Source organism: Cuculus canorus, chromosome 4 (genome assembly GCF_017976375.1).
Source record: "Cuculus canorus isolate bCucCan1 chromosome 4, bCucCan1.pri, whole genome shotgun sequence".
NCBI classification, from domain to species: Eukaryota; Metazoa; Chordata; class Aves; order Cuculiformes; family Cuculidae; genus Cuculus; species Cuculus canorus.
The window spans coordinates 503032-526564 of NC_071404.1; the positions used below are offsets into that span (position 1 = coordinate 503032).

Sequence of the window (23533 nt, forward strand, 5' to 3'; positions counted from 1 at the left end):
GGGGGGGCAGGATCCCAGGGCAGGATCCCAGGCTGGATTCCAGGGTGGGGGGGGCAGGAGCCCAGGGCAGGATCCCAGGCTGGATTCCAGGCTGGATTCCGGGGTGGGGGGGGCAGGAGCCCAGGGCAGGATCCCAGGCTGGATTCCAGGCTGGATTCCGGGGGGGGGGGGACAGGATCCCAGGGCAGGATCCCAGGCTGCATTCCAGGGCGGAGGGGCAGGATGTCAGGCTGGATTCCAGAGGGGGGGGGGGGGGGGGGGGGGGCAGGATCCCAGGGCAGGATCCCATGCTGGATTCCAGGGGGTGTCAGCATCCCGGCGGGTCCCGGTGCCCCCCCTGCCCGCGCTCGGTCTCAGCCCGGTGTCTGCGCTCCGCCCGCGGGGCCGCCCGGGTCCCCGGGCTCGGCTGGGGCGGGGGATACTGGGACAGGGGGGAGGCAGTACTGGGGATACTGGGGATACTGGGGTGATGGGGACAGTGGGGACATACACAGTACTGGGAACAATGGGGATACTGGGGTGATGGGGACAGTGGGGACATACACAGTACTGGGAACAATGGGGATACTGGGGTGATGGGGACAGTGGAGACATGGTACTGGGGATACTGGGATACTGGGGTGCACGGGGAATGGGGATACAGTACCGGGGATACTGGGGTGCAGGGACAGTGGGGGTACAGTACTGGGGATACTGGGGTGATGGGGATAGTGGGGACACAGTACTGGGAACAATGGGGATACTGGGATGGTGGGGACAGTGGGGACACAGTACTGGGAACAATGGGGATACTGGGGTGATGGGGACAGTGGGGACACAGTGCTGGGAAGAGTGGGGACACTGGGGTGCAGTGGGGACAGTGGGGACACAGTACTGGGAAGAGTGGGGATAGTGGGGTGCGGGGCGCAGTTGGGGCAGTTCGGACCCTCCCCCGGGTCCCGCCCCCCCGGGGGTCCCTGGAGGAGGGGGGTTGGGGGGGGCGGGACGGGGGGGCGGGGAGGGGAGGACAAGGGGGGCTGAGGGGGGGCAGTGCCGTGTGGGCTCCGCCTGGCCATGGCGGGGGCGCCCCTCGCCCCGCTGCTGCTGCTGCTGCTGCTGCTGGCGGCCCCCCCCGCCGCCTCCGGGGCACCCCCCAAAAGAACCACCACGGGACACCCCAAAGGAACCACCACGGGACCCCCCAGAGGAACCGGGATGGGACCCCCCCCGGCCTCCGCGGGACCCCCCAAAAGAACCACCACGGGACCCCCCAAAGGAACCGCGATGAGAACCCCCCCAGCCTCTACGGGACCCCCGAAAGGAACCGCGATGAGACCCCCCCCGGCCTCCACGGGACCCCCCAAAAGAACCAGAACGGGACCCCCGGGACCCACCGCTCCAAGAGCGCCCCCAGCCTCGACGGGACCCCCGAAAGGAACCGGGACGGGACCCCCCAAAGGAACCGGGATGGGACCCACCGCTCCGACACGCCCCTCAACCGCGACCGAACCCCCGAAAGGCACCGGGATGGGACCCCCCAAAAGAACCAGGACGGGACCTCCGAGCCCCCCCCCCAACCGCCACCGAATCCCCCAAAGGAGCCCGGACGGGACCCCCCAAAAGCACCGCCACCGCAGCCCCCAAAGGTACCGGGACGGGACCCCCCGAGACAGCGGGATGGGACCCCCCCCAAAGATGGGACCCCCCAAAGATGGGACCCCCCCAAAGACAGGGCTCGGAGAGCCCCCCCGGGACCCCCGAAAAGAACCAGGACGGGACCCCCCCAGCCCCGAGCGCGGGGGGTGAGGAGGGGGCAGAGGAGTGCGAGTGTGTGCACGAGCGTGAGTGTGCAGGAAGGTGTGCAAGAGAGTGTGTGTGTGTGTGCAGGGCTGAGTGTGCACAGCGTGTGTGCAGGATGTGTGCATGAGTGTGTGTGTGCAGGGATGTGTGCAAGAGTGTGTGTGTGTGCAGGGCTGAGTGTGCATGAGTGTGCACGAAGGTGTGCAAGAGTGTGTGTGTGCAGGGCTGAGTGTGCATGAGTGTGCACGAACGTGTGTGCAAGAGTGTGTGTGTGCACGAAGGTGTGCAAGAGTGTGTGTGTGTGCAGGGCTGAGTGTGCATGTGTGTGTATGTGGGGGGTGTGCACTGGAACGTGTGTGTGCAGGGCTGAGGGTGCACAGCGTGTGTGCAGGAATGTGTGCAAGAGTGTGTGTGCACAGGGATGAGTGTGCATGAACGTGTGTGCAGGAATGTGTGTAAGAGAGTGTGTGTGTGTGTAGGGCTGAGTGTGCATGTCCGTGCATGGGGTGTGTGCGCGCACAGGAATGTGTGTGTGCAGGGCTGAGTGTGCACAGCGTGTGTGCAGGAATGTGTGTGCAGGAATGTGTGCAAGAGTGTGTGTGCAGGGCTGAGTGTGCGTGTGTGTGTCTGTATATGGTGTGTGTGCGCACAGGAATGCGTGTGTGAGGGCTGAGTGTGCACACTGTGTGCACAAACGTGTGTGCAGGAATGTGTGCAAGAGTGTGTGTAGGGCTGTGTGTATGTGTGTGTGTCTGTATATCCCCCCAAATCCCCCCCTCAGCCCCCCATGACTCCCCAACCCCCCTTCAGCCCCCCAAATCCCCCCCTCAGCCCCCCATGACTCCCCAACCCCCCTTCAGCCCCCCAAATCCCCCCCTCAGCCCCCCATGACCCCTCAATCCCCCTCAGCCCCCCCAAATCTCCCCCTCAGCCCCCCAAATCCCCTCCTCAGCCCCCCAAATCCCCTCTCAGCCCCCCATGACCCCCTCAGCCCCCCAAATCCCCCCCTCAGCCCCCCAAATCCCCTCTCAGCCCCCCATGACCCCCTCAGCCCCCCAAATCCCCTCCTCAGCCCCCCAAATCCCTCCTCAGCCCCCCGTGACCCCCCCGCCCCCCCCCAGAGCGCCCCCGGGTGCTGAGGAAGAAGGTGGTGAGGAAGAAGGTGGTGAAGAAGGTGCTGAGGAGGAAGAGGCCGAAGGCTCCGTCCGAGGTCACCGCAGCCCCACATCAGCCCCGTGAGTACACGCGTGTGAACACCCCCCAGCACACGCGTGTGAACACCGATCCACGGGGCGGCTGGGTGACACGGGGGGGATTGGGTGACATGGGGGTGACAGGGAGGGGTTGGGTGACACGGGGAGAATTGGGTGACATGGGGGGAATTGGGTGACATGGGGGGGTCTGGGTGACATGGGGGGTGATTGGGTGACACGGGGGGTGTGGGTGACACGGAGGGAATTGGGTGACAGGGGGGCATCTGGGTGACATGGGGGGAATTGGGTGACGGGGGGCATCTGGGTGACACGGAGGGAATTGGGTGACATGGGGGGAATTGGGTGACACGGGGGGTGTGGGTGACACGGGGGGGATTGGGTGACATGGGGGTTCTGGGTGACACGGGGGGGGATTGGGTGACATGGGGGGGATTGGGTGACATGGGGGGTATGGATGGCACTGGGGGGAATTGGGTGACACTGGGGGTCTGGGTGACACGGGGGGTGTGGGTGACACGGGGGGAATTGGGTGACACGGGGAGTGTGGGTGACATGGGGAAATTGGGTGACATGGGGGGAATTGGGTGACATGGGGGGAATTGGGTGACACAGGGGGTGTGGGTGACACGGAGGGAATTGGGTGACATGGGGGGAATTGGGTGACATGGGGGGGTCTGGGTGACACGGGGGGGGATTGGGTGACATGGGGGTGACAGGGAGGGGTTGGGTGACATGGGGAAATTGGGTGACACGGGGGGAATTGGGTGACACGGGGGGAATTGGGTGACATGGGGGGTCTGGGTGACACGGGGGGTGTGGGTGACACGGGGGGAATTGGGTGACACGGGGGGTCTGGGTGGCACTGGGGGGAATTGGGTGACATGGGAGGTGTGGGTGACATGGGGGGAATTGGGTGACACGGGGGGTGTGGGTGACACAGGGGAATTGTGTGACATGGGGGGTGTGGGTGACACGGGGGGTCTGGGTGACACGGGGGGAATTGGGTGACACGGGGGGTGTGGGTGACATGGGGGGATTGGGTGACATGGGGGGTCTGGGTGACACGGGGGGAGATTGGGTGACATGGGGGGTCTGGGTGACACGGGGGGGATTGGGTGACACGGAGGGTGTGGGTGACATGGGGGGAATTGGGTGACTTGGGAGGGTCTGGGTGACATGGGGGAGGATTGGGTGACACGGGGGGAATTGGGTGACATGGGGGCATCTGGGTGACATGGAGGGAATTGGGTGATGGGGAGTGTGTGACACGGGGGGTGACAAGGGAGGGTTGGGTGACACAGGTGGGTGACATGGGGAGGTTGAGTGAGACGAGGGTGACATGGGTGGTGACATGGGGGGGTGACATGAAGGGGTGACATGGGGTGACATGTGGGGGTGACACAGGGGCTCTGGGTGACATGGGGGCTCTGGGTGACATTGGGGGTGACATGGGGGCTCTGGGTGACATGGGGGCTCTGCGTGACATCGGGGGTGACATGGGGGCTCTGGGTGACATCAGGGGCTCTGGGTGACATCGGGGGGTGACACGGGGGCTCTGGGTGACACGGGGGGCTCTGCGTGACATCGGGGGTGACATGGGGGCTCTGGGTGACATCAGGGGCTCTGGGTGACATCGGGGGGTGACACGGGGGCTCTGGGTGACATGGGGGGCTCTGGGTGACATCGGGGGGTGCCGCGGGGGCTCTGGGTGCGGCGGTGGTGCGGCGGGCGGTGACGCAGTGTGCGTGGCAGCGTGTCCGCCGCTGGGCCTGGAGTCGCTGCGGGTGCAGGACGGGCAGCTGCGAGCGTCCAGCGCCAAACGCCCGGGGCTGGGGGCGGCCCGCGCCCGCCTCAACATCCAGGTACCCGCGGGGCCCGGCCTGGGCCTCCACCGGCCTGCCGGGGGATTGGCGTGTGCTTGGTGTGTGCTTGGCCTGGGCCCGGCCTGGGCCTCCATCGGCCTGCCGTGGGATTGGCCTGGGATTGGCCTGGACCGGCATCGGCCTGGTGTGGGATTGGTGTGTGCTTGGCATGGGCCTGGCCTGGGCCCGGCCTGGGCCTGCATCGGCCTGCCGTGGGATTGGCCTGGGCCTGGCCTGGACCCGGCCTGGGCCTGCACCGGCCTGCCGTGGGATTGGCGTGTGCTTGGCGTGTGCTTGGTGTATGCTTGGCGTGTGCTTGGCCTGGGCCTGCATCGGCCTGCCGTGGGATTGGCCTGGGCCTGGTGTGTGCTTGGTGTCGGCCTGGTGTGTGCTTGGCGTGGGACTGGCCTGGGCATGGCGTGTGCTTGGCGTGTGCTTGGCGTGGGCCTGGCGTGTGCTTGATGTGTCCTTGGCATGGTCCTGGCGGCTCTGTGGGTTTTTGCAGCGCGTGCGTGTGGGGGGTGATTGGCATGTTGGCGTGTGATTGGCGTGTGATTGGTGATTGGCATGTGATTGGCGTGTGATTGGTGTGTGATTGGTTATTAGCGTGTGATTGGTGTGTGATTGGCGTGTGATTGGTTATTGGCGTGTGATTGGCGTGTGATTGGCATGTTGGCGTGTGATTGGCGTGTGATTGGCGTGTGATTGGCGTGTGATTGGTTATTAGCGTGTGATTGGTGTGTGATTGGCGTGTGATTGGCATGTTGGCGTGTGGTTGGTGTGTGATTGGCGTGTGATTGGCGTGTGATTGGTTATTAGCGTGTGATTGGTGTGTGATTGGCGTGTGATTGGTTATTGGCGTGTGATTGGCGTGTGATTGGCATGTTGGCGTGTGATTGGCGTGTGATTGGCGTGTGATTGGTGTGTGATTGGTTATTAGCGTGTGATTGGTGTGTGACTGGCGTGTGATTGGTTATTGGCGTGTGATTGGCGTGTGATTGGCATGTTGGCGTGTGATTGGCGTGTGATTGGTTATTGGCGTGTGATTGGCGTGTGATTGGTTATTAGCGTGTGATTGGTGTGTGATTGGCGTGTGATTGGCATGTTGGCGTGTGATTGGCGTGTGATTGGCGTGTGATTGGTTATTAGCATGTGATTGGTGTGTGGCGTGTGATTGGTTATTGGCGGGTGATTGGCGTGTGATTGGCATGTTGGCGTGTGATTGGCGTGTGATTGGTTATTGGTGTGTGATTGGCGTGTGGTTATTGGCGTGTGATTGGCGTGTGATTGGTTATTGGCATGTGATTGGCGTGTGATTGGCGTGTGATTGGCGTGTGATTGTGATTGGCGTGTGATTGGTGTGTGATTGGCATGTGATTGGCGTGTGATTGGCGTGTGATTGTGATTGGCGTGTGATTGGTTATTGGCGTGTGATTGGTGTGTGATTGGCGTGTGATTGGTTATTGGCGTGTGATTGACATGTGATTGGCGTGTGATTGGCGTGTGGTTGGCGTGTGATTGGCGTGTGATTGGTTATTGGCATGTGATTGGCGTGTGATTGGTTATTGGCGTGTGATTGGCGTGTGATTGGTTATTGGCGTGTGATTGGCGTGTGATTGGCGTGTGATTGGTTATTGGTGTGTGATTGGTGTGTGGTTGGCATGTGGTTGGCGTGTGATTGGCGTGTGATTGGTTATTGGCGTGTGATTGGCGTGTGATTGGTTATTGGTGTGTGATTGGCGTGTGGTTGGCGTGTGGTTGGCGTGTGGTTGGCGTGTGATTGGCGTGTGATTGGTTATTGGCGTGTGATTGGCGTGTGATTGGCATGTGATTGGCATGTGATCGTTATTGGCGTGTGGTTGGCGTGTGATTGGCGTGTGGTTGGCATGTGTTTGGCGTGTGACTGGCTTGTCTTTGCCGTCGTGCTGCCGGTGCCGTGCCGGTGCCATCGCAGCCCCGGTGCCATGGCCGCCGTGGCGCTGCCGGGGCGGTGCCAGTGCGGTGCCGGGGCGGTGGCGGTGCGGTGGCGGTGCGGGTGCCAGGCGGGTCCCCCCGTGTCCCCGCAGTCGGGGCTGTCCGATGGGGACCCGTTTGACGGCGGGTGGTGCGCGGGGCGCGAGGACGCGGAGCAGTGGCTCGAGGTGGACGCCCGGCGCCTCACCCGCTTCACCGGAGTCATCACCCAGGGCCTCAACTCCATCTGGACGTGAGGGGGGACACGGGGACAGTGGGGGCAGCGGGGGGGACGAGGGGATACGGGGGACACGGGGGACATAGGGGACATGGGGGACATGGGGGATATGGGGAACATGAGGGACATGGGGGACACAGGGGACATGGGGACAGGGGGGATATGGGGCATATGGGCAACATGGGGGACATTGGGGACAAGGGGAATATGGGGGACATGGGGGATGTGGGGGACACGGGAGACATGGGGGATATGGGGACATGGGGATGGGGGGTGATGGGAGATATGGGGGACATGAGGGACACGGGGGACATGGGGATACGGGGGATATGGGCATATGGGCAACATGGGGGACATGGGGACAAGGGCGTTATGGGGGACACAGGGGACAGAGGGGGCATGGAGGGACATGGGGGGACACGAGGGGACATGAGGGACATGGAGGGACACAGGGAATATGGGGGACGTGGGGGACATGGGGTGGCGTGAGGGACATAGGAGACACGGGGGATGTGGGGGACACAGGGGGCATGGAGGGACACGAGGAGACATGAGGGACATGGAGGGACATTGGAGGACACCGAGGGGACATAGCGGACATGGAGGGACACAGGGAATATGGGGGACACTGGGGACATGGGGCGGTGTGGGGGACATAGGAGACACAGGGGACACATGGGGACACAGGGGGACATGGGGAACACATGAGGACATGGTGGATATGGGGGACATGGGGGACATGGAGAGACACGGGGGACATGGGGTGGCGTGGAGGACATAGGAGACATGGGGGACACGGGGGGACACAGGGGACATGGGGGACACAGGGGACATGGTGGATATGGAGGACATGGGGGGACATGGGGGACACAGGGGACATGGTGGATATGGGGGACATGGGGGGACATGGGGGACACAGGGGACATGGTGGATTTGGGGACATGGGAGACATGGGGGACATGGGGTGGCGTGGGAGACACAGGAGACATGGGGGACACATGGGGACACGGGGGGACATGGGAGACACAGGGGACATGGTGCATATGGGGGACACAGGGGACATGGGGGACACAGGGGACATGGGGGACATGGGACATGGTGGATTTGGGGACATGGGAGACATGGGGGACATGGGGTGGCGTGGGGGACATAGGAGACATGGGGGACACATGGGGACATGAGGGACATGGGGGACACGGGGGACATGGGGGATATGGGGGACATGGTGGATATGGGGCACATGGGAGACATGGGGGACATGGGGGATATGGGGGACATGGGGGACATGGGGGGACATGGGGGGACATGGGGGGACATGGGAGACACAGGGGACATGGTAGATATGGGGGACATGGGCGACACTGGGGACATGGTGGATATGGTGGATATGGGGGACACAGGGGACACGGGGGACACAGGGGACATGGTGGATATGGGGGACACGTGGGACCCGGGGGACCCGTGGGACACGTCTCCCCGCGCAGGTACGACTGGGTGACAGCCTACAAGGTGCAGGTCAGCAACGACTCCCACACGTGGCGGCCGTGCCGCAACGGCACCCACGAGGCGGTAGGTGCTGCCGCGGGTTAACCGAGGGGTTAACCGGGTTGGGAGGGGTTAACCACACCACAAGGGGTTAACAGTACCCGTGGGTTAACCGTCCTAAGGGGGGATAACCATAGCAGGGGAGTTAACCAGGGCTGGGGGGGTTAACCATGCCAGGTGGGTTAACCGTGCCGTTAACTGTGGGGAGAGGGATTAACTGGGGGGGGGGGTTAACCGTGCCAGGGTTTAACCGTGCCAGGGTTTAACCGTGCCAGGAGTTAACCGTGCCAGGCTTTAACCGTGCCAGGGAGTTAACCGTGCCAGGGTTTAACCGTGCCAGCGTTTAACCGTGCCAGGGTTTAACCGTGCCAGGGTTTAACCGTGCCAGGGAGTTAACGGTGCCAGGGTTTAACCGTGCCAGGGTTTAACCGTGCCAGGGAGTTAACCGTGCCAGGGTTTAACTGTGCCAGCCGGTTGGCCCTGTGGCCTCCCGGTGCCAGCGCGGCACAAAGGCTCCTTGTGCGCTGCCCCCGGCACACGCGTGGCACACACGTGTGGGAGACCCTGGGGGGGGGGTGCACACGCGTGTGTGGGGAGGAGGGGGGCGTGGGGTGGGGTTTAGGATCCCTCTGCCAGGTCGGGGGGGGTCCCTGTGCTGGGTTTGGGGGGGGTCTCTCTGCTGGGTTTGAGATCCCTGTGCCTGATTTGGGGGGTCCCTGTGCCGGGGATTTGGGGTCCCCGTCCTCATTCCTGTGGTCCCTGTGCTGGGTCTGGGGTCCCTGTGTGGAGTTTGGGGTCCCTGTGCAAGGTTTGGGGTCCCCTTTCTCATTCCTGGGGTCCCTGTGCTGGGTCTGGGGTCCCTGTGTTGGCTTTGGGGTCCCTGTGGTGAGTCTGGAGTCCTTGTTCCTGACTTGGGGGGTCACTGTGCCAGGTTTGGGGTCCCTGTGGTGCATTTGGGGGTCCCTGTGGTGGGTCTGGGGTCCCTATTTGAGCTTTGGGGTCCCTGTGCCAGGTCTGGGGGGTCCCTGTGCCAGATTTGGGGGTCCCTTTGCCAGGTTTGGGGTCACTATGCTGGATCTGGGGTCCCTGTCCCTGATTTGGGGGTCCCTGTGCCTGATTTGGGGGTCCCTGTGCTGGTCCTGGGGTCCTTATGCTGGGTCTGGGGTCCCTGTGTGGGGTTTGGGGTCCCTGTGCCAAGTTTGGGGTCCCCTTTCTCATTCCTGGGGTCCCCATTCTCATTCCTGGGGTCCCTGTGTCGGCTTTGGGGTCCCTGCGGTGGATTTGGGGGTCCCTGTGCCAGGTCTGGGGTCCCTCTGCCATGTCTCGGGGTCCCTGTGCTGGGTCTGGGGTCCCTATGTGAGGTTTGGGGTCCCTTTGCCAGGTTTGGGGTCCCTGTGCTGGATCTGGGGTCCCTTTGCCAGGTTTGGGGTCCCTGTGCTGGATCTGGGGTCCCTGTGCCAGGTTTGGGGTCCCCTTTCTCATTCCTGGGGTCCCCATTCTCATTCCTGGGGTCCCTGTGTCAGCTTTGGGGTCCCTGTGGTGGATTTGGGGGTCCCTGTGCCAGGTCTGGGGTCCCTCTGCCATGTCTCGGGGTCCCTGTGCTGGGTCTGGGGTCCCTACGTGAGGTTTGGGGTCCCTATGTGAGGTTTTGGGTCCCTGTGCTGGATCTGGGGTCCCTGTGCCTGATTTGGGGGGCCCTGTGCCAGGTTTGGGGTCCTGTGCTGGATCTGGGGTCCCTGTGCCTGATTTGGGGGTCCCTGTGCTGGATCTGGGGTCCCTGTGCCAGGTTTGGGGTCCCTGTGCTGGATCTGGGGTCCCTGTGCCTGATTTGGGGGTCCCTGTGCTGGTCCTGGGGTCCTTACGCTGGGTTTGGGGTCCCTGTGCCGGGTCTGGTGGTCCCTGTCCCTGATTTGGGGGTCCCTGTGCCTGATTTGGGGATCCCTGTGCTGGTCCTGGGGGTCCTGTGCCGGGTCTGGTGGTCCCTGTCCCTGATTTGGGGGTCCCTGTGCCAGATTTGGGGGTCCCTCTGCTGGTCCTGGGGTCCTTACGCTGGGTCTGGGGTCCCTGTGTCAGGTTTGGGGTCCCCCTTCTCACTCCTCCCCTCTGGGTGCTGGGGTGCTGGGTCTGGGGGGGCAGCGGGTGCCCCCAGCGCAGGGACCTTTGGGGGTGCCCGTGTCCCCCCCAGGTGTTCCCTGCCAATAAGGACCCCGAGACGCCGGTGCTGAACCTTCTGCCGGAGCCCGTGGTGGCGCGGTACCTGCGCATCAACCCCCAGAGCTGGTTCCCCAACGGCACCATCTGCCTGCGCGCCGAGGTCCTGGGGTGCCCCCTGCCAGGTGGGGACCCCCCGGGGGGGCTGCGGGGCCGGGACCCCACCGTGGGGATGGGGTTAGTGGGGACCCCGCAGCGGGCGGGATGGGGACAGGGGCAATGGGGACAGGGGCGATGGGGACCTCCAAGATTGGGACAGGGTCAATGGGGACCCCCAGGATGGGCAGAATGGGGACGGGGTCAATGGGGACCCCCAGGGTGAAGATAGGGTCAATGGGGACCCCCAGGGTGGGAAGGGTGGTGATGGGGTCAATGGGGTCAATGGGGACCCCCAGGGTGGGCAGAATGGGGATGGGGTCAATGGGGACCCCCAGGGTGGGCAGAATGGGGACAGGGTCAATGGGGGCCCCCAGGGTGAAGATAGGGTCAATGGGGACCCCCAGGGTGGGCAGAATGGGGATAGGGTCAGTGGGGACCCCCAGGGTGGGCAGAATGGGGATGGGGTCAATGGGGACCCCCAGGGTGGGCAGAATGGGGTCAATGGGGACCCCCAGGGGGGGCAGAAGGGGGACAGGGTCACTGTGGACCCCCAGGGTGAGGATAGGGTCAATGGGGACCCCCAGGGTGGGCAGAATGGGGAAAGGGTCAATGGGGACCCCCAGGATTGGGCAGAATGGGGACGGGGTCAATGGGGACCCCCAGGGTGGGCAGAAAGGGGACGGGGTCAATGGGGACCCCCAGGATTGGGCAGGAGGGGACGGGGTCATTGGGGACCCTCAGGATTGGGACACGATCAATGGGGACCCTCAGTTTGGGTAGGGTGGGGACAGGGTCAATGGGGAACCCCAAGGTGGGAAGGGTGGTGATGGGGTCAGTGGGGACCCCCAGGATTGGGACATGATCAATGGGGACCCTCAGTTTGGGTAGGGTGGGGACAGGGTCAATGGGGAACCCCAAGATTGGGATGGGGTCAATGGGCAACCCAGGACTGGGGCAGGATGGGATGGGGTGTCTGGGGACCCCCAGGGTGGGCAAGATGGTGATGGGGTCAATGGGGACCCCCAATCTGGAGCAGGATGGGATGGGGTGGACAGGATGGGACTGGGGGGGACTGGGGACCCCCAGGGTGGGCAGGATGGGGACAGGGTGGCTGTAGACCCCCCAGGCTGGGGACAGGGTCAATGGGGACCCCCAGACTGGGCAGGGTGGCTGGGAACCCCCCAGGCTGGGAACAGGGGTCAATGGGGACCCCCAAAGTGGAGCAGGATGGGGACAGGGTCAATGGGAACCCCCAGACTGGGTAGGGTGGCTGGGAACCCCCCAGGCTGTGAACAGGGGTCAATGGGGACCCCCAAAGTGGAGCAGGATGGGGACAGGGTCAGTGGGGACCCCCAAAGTGGAGCAGGCTGGGGACAGGGTCAATGGGGACCCCCACACGGGGCAGGGTGGCTGGGAACCCCTCAGGCTGGGGACACGGGTGACTGGGGACCCCCAAAGTGGAGCAGGCTGGGGACAGGGGTCAATGGGGACCCCCAAAGTGGAGCAGGATGGGGACAGGGTCAATGGGGACCCCCAGGGTGGGGCTGGGGAGGGCGGGGACACTGCTGGGTTGGGACACCCCCCCATCGTGATCACCCCAATCCCCAGCCTGGGGGGGGGTCCGGGCTGATCCCGCACCCCAACACTGCTGACTCTGTCCCCCCGTGTCCCCCATGTCCCCAGACCCGGACAACCCCTACTCCTGGCCCAGCGCCCCGCTCCCTACGGACCCTCTGGATTTCCGCCACCACAACTACAAGGAGATGAGAAAGGTGTGGGGCGAGGGGGGGGACACCAGGGGGTACCCTGGTGTGGGGTACCCTGGTGTGGGGCAGGGGGGGTCTCTGCACCTCTGGAGCACCCCAGTGTGGGGCAGTGAGAGTGTCTTTGTACCCCAGTATGGGGAGAGGGGGTGTCTCTGCACCCCAGTGTGGGGCAATGGGGGTGTCTGCAGCCCAGTGTGGAGCAGTGGGGGTGTCTCTGCACCCCAGTATGGGGAGAGGGGGTTTCTCTGCACCCCAGTGTGGGGCAGTGGGGGTCTCTGCACCCCGGTGTGGGATAATGGGGGTCTCTGCACCCCAGTGTGGGGCAATGGGGGTGTCTCTGCACCTCTGGAGCACCCCAGTGTGGGGCAATGGGGGTCTCTGCACCCCAGTATGGGGAGAGGGGGTGTCTCTGCACCCCAGTGTGGGGCAATGGGGGTCTCTGCACCCCAGTATGGGGAGAGGGGGTGTCTCTGCACCCTAGTGTGAGGCAGGGGGGTTCTCAGCATCCCTGAAGCACCCCAGTGTGGGGCAATGGGGGTGTCTGCACCCCAGTGTCAGATGGAGGGGTTCTCTGCACCCCTGGAGCACCCCAGTTTGAGGCAATGGGGACCTCTGCACCCCAGTATGGGGAGAGGGAGTGTCTCTGCACCCCAATGTGGGGCAAGGGGGTGTCTCTGCACCCCAATGTGGGGCAGGGGGGTCCCTGCACCCCAGGTGCCCCCTCCCAGCCCTGTGCCCCCCCAGCTGATGAAGCGGGTGATGGACGAGTGCCCCGACATCACGCGCGTCTACAGCATCGGGAAGAGCTCGCGGGGCCTCAAGCTCTACGTCATGGAGATCTCCGACCACCCCGGGCACCACGAAGTGGGTGCGTGTCCTGCGACGGGGAACGGGGACCCCGGGGTGGGCACGAGGGGGGCAGGGGGGCTGGAGACCCCAGGGTGGGATGGGGACCCCAGGGTGGGCATGATGGGGATGGGGTGGCTGGAGACCCCAGGGTGGGATGGAGACCCCAGGGTGGGCTCAAGGGAAATGGGATGGGATGGATGGGGACCCCAGGGTGGGCATGAGGGGGGCAGGGGCCTGGAGACCCCACGGTGGGATGGAGACCCCAGGGTGGGCACGAGGGAGATGGGATGGCTGGAGACCCCAGGGTGGGATGGGGACCTCTGTGTGGGCACGAGGGGGGCAGGTGGGCTGGAGACTCCAAGGTGGGATGGAGACCCCAGGGTGGGATGGGGACCCCAGGGTGGGCACGAGGGGGATGGGGTGGCTGGAGACCCCAGGGTGGGATGGAGACCCCAGGGTGGGCATGATGGGGATGGGGTGGCTGGAGACCCCAGGGTGGGATGGAGACCCCAGGGTGGGATGGAGACCCTGGTGTGGGCATGATGGGGATGGGGTGGCTGGAGACCCCAGGGTGGGATGGAGACCCTGGTGTGGGCATGATGGGGATGGGGTGGCTGGAGACCCCAGGGAGGGATGGGGTGGCTGAGGACCCCCAAGCTGGGCAAGATGGGGACACAATGGCAGAAGATGTCCCGGCTGGGGATGTGGTGGCTGGGGACCCCCAGTCTGAGCAGGATGGGGGGACAGGTCAATGAGGACCCCCAGGATGAGTGCAGAGTGACTGGGGACCCTCAGGCTGGGGATGGGAAAGCTGAGGACCCTCAGGCTGGTGCAGGATGGGGGTGAGGTCATTGGAGACCCCAAAGCTGGTGCAGGATAGGGATGGGGTGGCTGAAGATGTCCAGGCTGGGGATGGGGTGGCTGGGGACCCCCAGAATGGAGATAGGATGGTTAAGGCCCCTCAGGCTGGTGCCGGGTGGGGTCAGTGGGGACCCTGAAGCTGGAGTAGATGGGGGTAGAGTGGCTGAAGATGTCTAGGCTGGGGATGGGGCCGCTGGGGACCCTCAGGCTGAGCAAGATGGGGACGGGGTGGCTGAGGAACCCCAGGATGAGCACAGGGTGGCTGAGGAACCTCAGGATGAGCAGGTTGGGGACAGGGTGGCTGAGGAACCCCAGGATGAGCAGGATGGGGACAGGGTGGCTGAGGAACCCCAGGATGAGCAGGATGGGGACAGGGTGGCTGAGGAACCTCAGGATGAGCAGGATGGGGACAGGGTGGCTGAGGAACCCCAGGATGAGCAGGTTGGGGACAGGGTGGCTGAGGAACCCCAGGATGAGCAGGATGGGGACAGGGTGGCTGAGGAACCCCAGGATGAGCAGGATGGGGACAGGGTGGCTGAGGAACCTCAGGATGAGCAGGATGGGGACAGGGTGGCTGAGGAACCCCAGGATGAGCAGGATGGGGACAGGGTGGCTGAGGAACCCCAGGATGAGCAGGATGGGGACAGGGTGGCTGAGGAACCCCAGGATGAGCAGGTTGGGGACAGGGTGGCTGAGGAACCCCAGGATGAGCAGGTTGGGGACAGGGTGGCTGAGGAACCCCAGGGTGAGCACAGGGTGGCTGAGGAACCCCAGAATGAGCACAGGGTGGCTGAGGAACCCCAGGATGAGGAGGGGGTGGCCAGGGACCCCCAGGCTGGCACGGGGCACAGAGGACCAGGGTCCCCATTGCCCCCATGCCCGCAGGTGAGCCCGAGTTCCGCTACGTGGCGGGGATGCACGGCAATGAGGTGCTGGGCCGGGAGCTGCTCCTCAACCTGATGGAATACCTGTGCCGGGAGTTCCGGCGCGGCAACCCGCGTGTGGTGCAGCTGGTGACCGAGACCCGCATCCACCTCCTGCCCTCCATGAACCCCGATGGCTACGAGACCGCCTACAAGCTGGTAGTCAATGGGGACCCTCAGGGCGGGGACAAGGTCAATGGGGACCCCCAGGTTGGGCAGGAGGGGGACAAGGTCAGTGGGGTCCCCAAGCTGGTAGGGCACCGTGGTGCTGAGCACCAGCGCTCCGCGGTGATGCCGTGCCCCGGCAGGGCTCGGAGCTGTCGGGCTGGGCCATGGGCCGGTGGACCTACGAGGGCATCGACCTCAACCACAACTTCGCCGACCTCAACACGGCACTGTGGGACGCGGAGGACAACGACCTGGTGCCCCACCAGTTCCCCAACCACTACATCCCCATCCCCGAGTACTACACCTTCGCCAACGCCACGGTGAGGCCACCACCCCGAAACCCACCCATCCTCTGCCACGGTGTGCCACCCATGGGACACACACCCATGGGACACCCAACCATGAGATGACCACCCATGGGATGTCCACCCATGAGGTGCCCACCCATGAGATACCCACCATAAGATGCCCACCCATGTCCAGATCACCCAGTGTCCACTGCGACCCCCTCTGGGGTTTGTGGCCACCCCACAGTGAGGATCAGTGGGGCCAGGATTACCCCAGATGGTGCAGGATGGGGATGGGGTCAATGGGGAGTCCCAGGATGGGGATGGGTCCATGAGGATCTCCAGGCTGGTGCAGGATGGGGATGGGTCCATGAGGATCTCCAGGCTTCTGCAGGATGGGGATGGGTCCATGAGGACCTCCAGGCTGCTGCAGGATGGGGATGGGTCCATGAGGATCTCCAGGCTGGTGCAGGATGGGGATGGGTCCATGAGGATCTCCAGGCTGCTGCAGGATGGGGATGGGTCCATGAGGATCTCCAGGCTGCTGCAGGATGGGGACGGGGTCAGTGAGGACCACCAGGATGGGGATGGGTCAACGAGGACCCCCAGGCTGGTGCAGGATGGGGACAGGGTCAATGAGGACCTTCAGGATGGGGATGGGTCCATGGGGACCCCGAGACCGGTGCAGGATGGGGTCAACGAGGACCCCTGCACTGTACGGAAGAGGTGGTGGGAGCTGTGCCCCCTATGGATGGGGTGGTGGGACCCTTCCTGCTGCCTCCCTGAGACGTGGGGTCCCCCCAGGTGGCCCCCGAGACGCGGGCGGTGATCGACTGGATGCAGCGCTACCCCTTCGTGCTGAGCGCCAACCTGCACGGTGGCGAGCTGGTGGTCACCTACCCCTTTGACATGACGCGCACCTACTGGAAGGCGCAGGAGCTGACCCCGACGCCCGACGACGGCGTCTTCCGCTGGTTGGCCACCGTCTACGCCACCTCCAACCTGGCCATGGCCAACGAGGAGCGGCGCCTCTGCCACTACGACGACTTCACCCGCTACGGCAACATCATCAACGGCGCCAACTGGCACACGGTGGCCGGCAGTGAGTGGGGAGGCTGCGGCGGTGGGTGCAGGGGAACGTGGGGAACCCCCCTGAGACCCCACCACCATCCCAGGCATGAACGACTTCAGCTACCTGCACACCAACTGCTTCGAGATCACGGTGGAGCTCTCGTGCGACAAGTTCCCGCACGCCTCCGAGCTGCCAGAGGAGTGGGAGAACAACCGGGAGTCCCTGCTGCTCTACATGGAGCAGGTCGGGATGGGGCAGGGAGATGGGGTGGCTGGGGACCCCCAGGCTGGAGCAGGATGGGGTCAATGGGGACCCCCAGGGTGGTGCAGGACGGGGTGGCCGTGTGCCTGCATCCCGCCGACTCCTGCTCCATCCGCATCCCCAGGTTCACCGTGGGATCAAGGGAGTGGTTCGGGACAGCGACACGGATGAGGGCATCGCCAACGCCATCATCTCCGTGGATGGCATCAACCACGACATCCGGACGGGTACGGTGGGATGGGAACGGGAATGGAGACAGGGTTTGGGGGCTGCAGGTGGGAATGGAAATAGGATTAGGCTGGGGATGGGGTTGGAGATGGGAATGAGGGTGGGGATGGGAATGAGGGTAGGGATGGGGATAAGAACGAAGACGGGAATGAGGGTGGGGATGGGGATAAGAACAGGGATGGGAATGGGATGAGTTTGGGAACAGGAACGGGAATAGGGATGAAAATCAGAATGGGGATAGGAATAGGAATGGGAGTGGGGATGAGAATCAGAATGGGGATGGGGTGAGGTTGTGAATGGGGACGAGAACAGGGATGAGAGTGGGATAAAGTTGGGAATGGGGATGAGATGGAGACAGGAATAGGAATGGGAATAGGATTAGGGATAGGAATAGGATGAGATTGGAATGGGGTGGGGATGAGGACAGGGATGGGATCAGGAATGGGATGAGGATTGGATGGGACAGGAATGGGATCAGGGATGGGAATGGGACAAGGTTAGGAATGGAGATGGGAATAGGACTGGGGATGTGGGATGGGGAATGGGGACGGGATGAGGACAGGGGACGAGGCTCCTGACCCTTCCCCGCAGCCGTCGACGGGGATTACTGGCGGCTGCTGAACCCGGGCGAGTACGAGGTGACGGCACGGGCTGAGGGCTACGAGGCGGCCACGCGGCCGTGCCGCGTCTCCTACGAGAACGTGCCCACCGCCTGCAGCTTCCGCCTGGCGCGGGCGCGAGGGCGGCGGCCGGCACCGCACCGCCTGCCCCTCGACCCGCAGCTGCGGCTGCGACGCCAGCGCCTGCACCGCCTGCGCGCCCAGCGCCGCAACCCGTGACGGGCGCTGCCCCGGGGCCGCGGGCTCGGTGCCGGGGGCTGCACCCACCCGGGCGGTGGGCGACAACGCGGAGTGGGGGCTCCCAGTAAAGCTGCCTCTGCTGCCTCCGTGCCTGCCCCGCTCTCGCCCTGACGCCGCATCCCGGTCCTTGTCCCGGTCCTTGTCCCGGTCCTTGTCACAGTCCCTGGGTCCGGATCCCGGGGAGCTGGGCAGGATGCTCGCTCGGTCCCAGGATGGATCCTGCCCTGCTCTGTTAGAGAAGCCGGGTCCCAGTCCTCCTCCCAGATGCTGCATCCTGGTCCTTATCCCAGGCCTTGTCCCAGTTCCTGGGTTCCTGTCCTGGTACCCAGGTTCCCGTCCTCGTCCCAGTTTCTGGTCCTTGTCCCGGTTCCTGAGTCCCGGTTCTTGTCCCAGCTCCTGGGTTCCTGTCCTTGTCCTGGTTCCCAGTCCTTGTCCTAGTTCCCAGGTCCTGACCCCAGTGGGCTGGGCAGGATGCTCACTCCGTCCCAGGATGGATCCTGCCCCGCTCTGTCCCAGCTGCTGGGTCCTGGTCCTTGTCCCAGTTCCTGTGTTCTTCTCCCTGGCCTGGTTCCCAGTTCCCAGTCCTTGTCCCAGTTTCCAGGTCCTGGTCCCAGTGGGTTGGATGCTCACTCGGTCCCGGGATGGATGCTGCCCTGCTCTGTCCCAGATGCTGAGTCCCAGTCATGGTCCTTGTCCCAAGGGTCGTGTCCTGGTCCTTATCCCAGTCCTTGTCCCAGTTCCTGGGTCCTTATCCCGGTTCCCAGTTCCCAGTCCTTCTCCTGGCTCCTCAGTTGGTGTCCTGGTTCCCGGTTCCCGGGTTTTGTCCCGGTTCCCGGGTTTTGTCCCGGCTCCCAGCTCCTGATCCTGGTGAGTTGGAGCAGGACGCTCACTCAATCCCAGGATGGATGCTGCCCCGCTCTGTCTACAAGCACGGGGTCCCAGTGCTTGCCCCAGGGGTCGCATCCTGCTCCCTATCCCAGCCCCTGTCCCTCTTCCCTGCTCCTGGTGGCTGGGTGGGAAGCTCGCTGGGTCCCGGTGCCCGTGCAGGCTGAGGCCACGCCCCTTCGGCCTCTTGGCCACGCCTCCTACCAGCCCTGTGCACACTTGGCCACGCCCCTTCCCTGAAGCGCAACTGTGCCTTTGAGAGCTGAAACCACGCCCCTTCGTTCACTTGGTCACGCCCCCAGGCTGAAGCTCAATGGCGACGCCGCAGACCGAGGCCACGCCCCCTACAACCCCCACTATTCCCCCCCCCGAAGCTCAATGGCTCTGCCCCTCTCTAAGGCCACGCCCTCTCCATGCACGAGCACCCTTGGCCACGCCCTCGGCCTGCAGTTGAATGGTGCCATTGCAGGCTGAGACCGCGCCCCCACGCCTTGGCCACGCCCCCCGCAAGCTCAATGCCTCCATCCCCTCTGAGGCCACGCCCTCAGGCCGTCTCACCCTTGGCCACGCCCCCCTCCCTGAAGTTCAGTGGCGCCTCTGTAAAGTGAAGCCACGCCCCCTCCACCAACATTCACCCTTGGCCACGCCCTGCGAGGTGAAGCCCAACCCTTGCATGCCGAGGCCACGCCCCCACGCCTTGGCCACACCCCGCCGGCGCCCGGCCCGGCCCCGCTCACGTGATCCCGGTCCCTGGCGCGCGTGCGCCCGTGCCGCTCGTCCATTGGCTGCCGGGGCGGGGGGCGTGTCCCGGGCGGGGCCGCAGCCAATGGGCGCGCGGGGCTGCTGGCGGGGGGCGGGGCTTCCGGCGCGTGCGGAGGGGGCGCGGTGAGCGGGGGGAGGGGGGAGTGGGGGGGGTTCTGGGGGGGGCAGGGGGTGCTGGGGGCAATGGGGGTCTGTGGGGGGCAGGGGAGCCATGGGGTGCTGGGGGCATTGGGGGGTCTGTGGGGGGCAGGGGAGCCATGGGGTGCTGGGGGCATTGAGGGGTCTAGGGGGGGCAGGGGAGCCATGGGGTGCTGGGGGCATTGGGGGGTCTGTGGGGGGCAGGGGAGCCATGGGGTGCTGGGGGCATTGAGGGGTCTAGGGGGGGCAGGGGAGCCATGGGGTGCTGGGGGCATTGGGGGGTCTGTGGGGGGCAGGGGAGCCATGGGGTGCTGGAGGAATTGGGGGGTCTATGAGGGGCAGGGGGTATGGGGTTCTTGGGGCATAGGAGGGGTAGGGGGCTGTAGAGGGGCTATGGGGAGGCAGGGAGTGCTGGGGCCGTGGGGTGTCGGGAGTAGGGAGGCTATGGGGGGCTGGGGTGGCAGAGCGGGTGGGAACCATAAGGGTTCTGGAGGGTCTGGGATCTGCCCGTGGAGCTGAGCCCCCAGGGTGGGGGATAGCTGTGGGGCAGGAGGGCACCCATGGGGCTGAGCTCCGGGGCAGGAGGGCACCCATGGGGCAGGAGGGCACCCATGGGGCTGAGCTCCAGGGGCAGGAGGGCACCCATGGGGCTGAGCTTCAGGGCAGGGGACACCCATGGGGCAGGAAGGCACCCATGGGGCTGAGCTCCAGGGCAGGGGGCACCCATGGGGCAGGAAGGCACCCATGGGGCTGAGCTCCAGGGCAGGGAGCACCCATGGGGCAGGAAGGCACCCATGGGGCAGGAGGGCACCCATGGGGCTGAGCTCCAGGGCAGGGGACATCCATGGGTCAGGAGGGCACCCATGGGGCAGGAAGGCACCCATGGGGCTGAGCTGCAGGGCAGGAGGGCACCCATGGATCAGGAGGGCACCCATGGATCAGGAGGGCACCGATAGGGCAGGAGGGCACCCATGGGGCAGGAGGGCACCCATGGGGCTGAGCTCCAGGGCAGGGGGCACCCATGGGGCAGGAGGGCACCCATGGGGCAGGAGGGCACCCATGGATCAGGAAGGCACCCATGGGGCAGGAGGGCACCCATGGGGCTGAGCTCCCCCTTCCCGCCGCAGCACACACCATACCATGGTGGAATTCCAGATCCGGCCGTACCGCGAGGAGGACCACGATGCTGTGCGCGAGATCTTTGCCACCGGCATGAGCGAGTACGCGCCGTCGCTGTGCCTGCACGTGCTGCGGCAGCCCTGGGCGCTGCTGGCGCTGGGCTGCACCTTCTGCCTGCTCCTGGCCAGTGCCCGCTCCCTGCTCCTGCCCATCCTGGCCATCACCCTGCTCCTGGCGCTGGCCCGGCACCTCGTCGGCTGCGCCTGGAGCGCCTACATCGACCGCTGCCTCGCCGATGACCTGCGGGACATCGGCGCCGCCTACGCCGAGAGCGACGGTGCCCACTTCTGGGTGGCCGAGGCGGACGAGCGGGTGGTGGGGACGGTGGGCGCGCGGCCGGCCGAGGCTGACGGCGAGTTGATGTTGAAAAGGATGGCGGTACGGAAGGATTACCGGGGCTTGGGCGTCGGCACGGCGCTGGGCCGCACGGTGCTGGCCTTCGCGCGGCAGCACGGGTGCCGGGCGGTGATGCTCAACACGCTGATGGTGCAGCACGAGGCTCGCGCGCTCTACGAACGCCTGGGCTTCCACCAGCACCACCGCTACGTCCTGCCCACCATCTACGGCCACTTGGCCAACTGTACCGTCACCGTCTACCGCTACGACCTGGCCTGAGCCCCACGGACAGTGGGCGCTGCACCGCGGCACCGGCGTGGCCAGCCGGGACCGCCGCTTCTCAACATGCGCACCGGACACGGCGCTGCCGGGACTCCATGGAGGTCCTGGAGGGGCTGCCCCACGGAGACCCCCGGCCACGGCCCCCCCGGTAGGTCAGACGCTGCTGCTGCCGCACGAGGGGCGGCAATAAAGGACGGTCGGCAGCACCGGGCTGGGTCGTTCTTCCAGCGCTGCCGTGGGATTGTGGGGTCCCGGCACCACAGGGATCCTCGTGATGTCCTCCCGTGGGAAGGATCTGGTGTGGGACATGGGCACAAAAGCAGATGTGGAGTGGTTTGAGTGGGAAGGGACCCTAAAGCCCATCCGGTGTCACCGCCTGCCATGGGCAGAGACACCACCCAATGGATCCAGTTGGTTCCCATCCAACCTGGCCCGGAACCCCTCCAGGGATGGGGCATCTTCACAGCTGTAGGTTCCTTATCTTCTGGCTTCAACCATCTTGTGTGCAACAAAGTCCATTGTTGGGGTGACAAAGACATTATTATTATTATTGGAGACCTTATTACTCTCTGGAGACCTCATTGCTCTCTGGAAGTACCTGAGAGGAGGTTGTGGAGAGGAGGGAGCTGGGCTCTGCTCCCAAGGGACAGGGGACAGGACAAGAGGGAATGGCCTGAAGCTCCGCCAGGGGAGGGTCAGGGTGGATATCAGAAAAAAATTCTTCATGGAAAGAGTCATCGGCACTGGAACAGCTGCCCAGGGAGGGGGGAGTCGCCTTCCCTGGAGGTGTTCAAGGAACGGGTGGATGAAGTGCTGAGGGACATGGTTTAGGGAGTGTTGGGAATGGTTGGACTCAATGATCCAATGGGTCCTTTCCAACCTGGGGATTCTATGAGTCTATGAAAGGCTTCCTATATTCCAGCTGTGGATGCTGAGGAAGCCCTGCTGGGTCCTGCTTCCTTGGAATTCTGAGGGGCTCCACCTGGAGTTCATTCTCACTGCCTGGTCCTAGGATCATGGAATGGATTGGAAGGGACCTCAAAGCCCATCCAGTCCCACCCCTGCCATGGGCAGGGACACCTCCCACTGGCTCAGGGGCTCCAAGAACCATCCAACCTGGCCTGGAACCCCTCCAGGGATGGAGCACCACCACTGCTCTGTTCCAGGGCCTCCCCACCCTCACAGGAGAACATTTCTCCCCAGGATCTCATCTCAATCTCCCCTCTTGCAGCTCAAAACCGTTCCCCTCGTTCTGTCCCTTCACTCCCTGATCCAGAGCCCCTCCCCAGCTCTCCTGGAGCCCTTTTCCCTACTGGAAGCTGCTCTGAGGTCTCCCTGGAGCCTTCTCTTCTCCTGAACAACCCCAACTCTCTCAGCCTGGCCTCACACAGGAGGTTCTCCAGCCCTTGGACCATCTCCATGGTCTCCTCTGGACTCGCTCCACCATCTCCATGTCCTCCCTGTGCTGAGGACTCCAGCGCTGGACCCAGGGCTCCAGGTGGGTCTCCCAGAGCGGAGCAGAGGGGCAGAATCCCGTCCCTCCCTGCTGGCCACGCTGCTCCGGGTGCAGCCCAGGACACGGGGGGGTTCTGGGCTCTGAGCACACGTTGGGGCTCCTGTGGAGCTTCTCCTCCCCCAGCACCCCAAGCCCTTCTCCTCAGGGCTGATCCCCATCCATTACACGGCATTCCCAGCGGAGATGTCACCACACTGTGGGGTCCCTGTGCCCATGGGGTCCCCGGGGTGAGGACCCCCCCCTCCAAGGGCTCCATGTG

At 64.6% G+C, this 23533-nt stretch overlaps 2 protein-coding genes across 3 annotated transcripts; both read left to right on the forward strand.

Annotated features, from left to right (window-relative positions):
* Positions 1 to 6575: 6575 nt before the first annotated feature.
* On the forward strand, positions 6576 to 19232 carry CPXM1 (carboxypeptidase X, M14 family member 1). The gene is made up of 11 exons (XM_054065713.1): positions 6576 to 7061; positions 8531 to 8615; positions 10777 to 10927; positions 12585 to 12673; positions 13412 to 13535; positions 15263 to 15459; positions 15609 to 15788; positions 16560 to 16857; positions 16931 to 17070; positions 17213 to 17315; positions 17908 to 19232. The coding sequence occupies exons 1-11, from the start codon at positions 6742 to 6744 to the stop codon at positions 18153 to 18155; spliced, it is 1935 nt and encodes a 644-aa protein (XP_053921688.1). The 5' UTR covers positions 6576 to 6741; the 3' UTR covers positions 18156 to 19232.
* A 664-nt stretch (positions 19233 to 19896) lies between these two features.
* On the forward strand, positions 19897 to 23368 carry LOC128852093 (probable N-acetyltransferase camello). 2 transcript variants are annotated; one of them, XM_054065735.1, is made up of 2 exons: positions 19897 to 19946; positions 21089 to 23368. In XM_054065735.1, exon 2 carries the CDS (start codon positions 21102 to 21104, stop codon positions 21753 to 21755), a length of 654 nt encoding a protein of 217 aa, XP_053921710.1. In that variant the 5' UTR covers positions 19897 to 19946; positions 21089 to 21101; the 3' UTR covers positions 21756 to 23368. The 2 variants fall into 2 exon arrangements, with proteins under 2 accessions (XP_053921710.1, XP_053921709.1); XM_054065734.1 differs by lacking the exon at positions 19897 to 19946 and adding an exon at positions 20608 to 20995 and having other exon boundaries at positions 21034 to 23368.
* Positions 23369 to 23533: the final 165 nt, after the last annotated feature.

Coding starts and splice junctions, on each gene's coding strand:
- CPXM1 (XM_054065713.1), top strand. CDS start 6,742: ATGTGTTTGGCGTGTGACTGGCTTGTCTTTGCCGTCGTGCTGCCGGTG. Junction 12,674..13,411: donor ACTACAAGGAGATGAGAAAG/GTGTGGGGCGAG, acceptor GTGCCCCCCCAG/CTGATGAAGCGGGTGATGGA. Junction 17,316..17,907: donor CAACCACGACATCCGGACGG/GTACGGTGGGAT, acceptor CCTTCCCCGCAG/CCGTCGACGGGGATTACTGG.
- LOC128852093 (XM_054065735.1), top strand. CDS start 21,102: ATGGTGGAATTCCAGATCCGGCCGTACCGCGAGGAGGACCACGATGCT.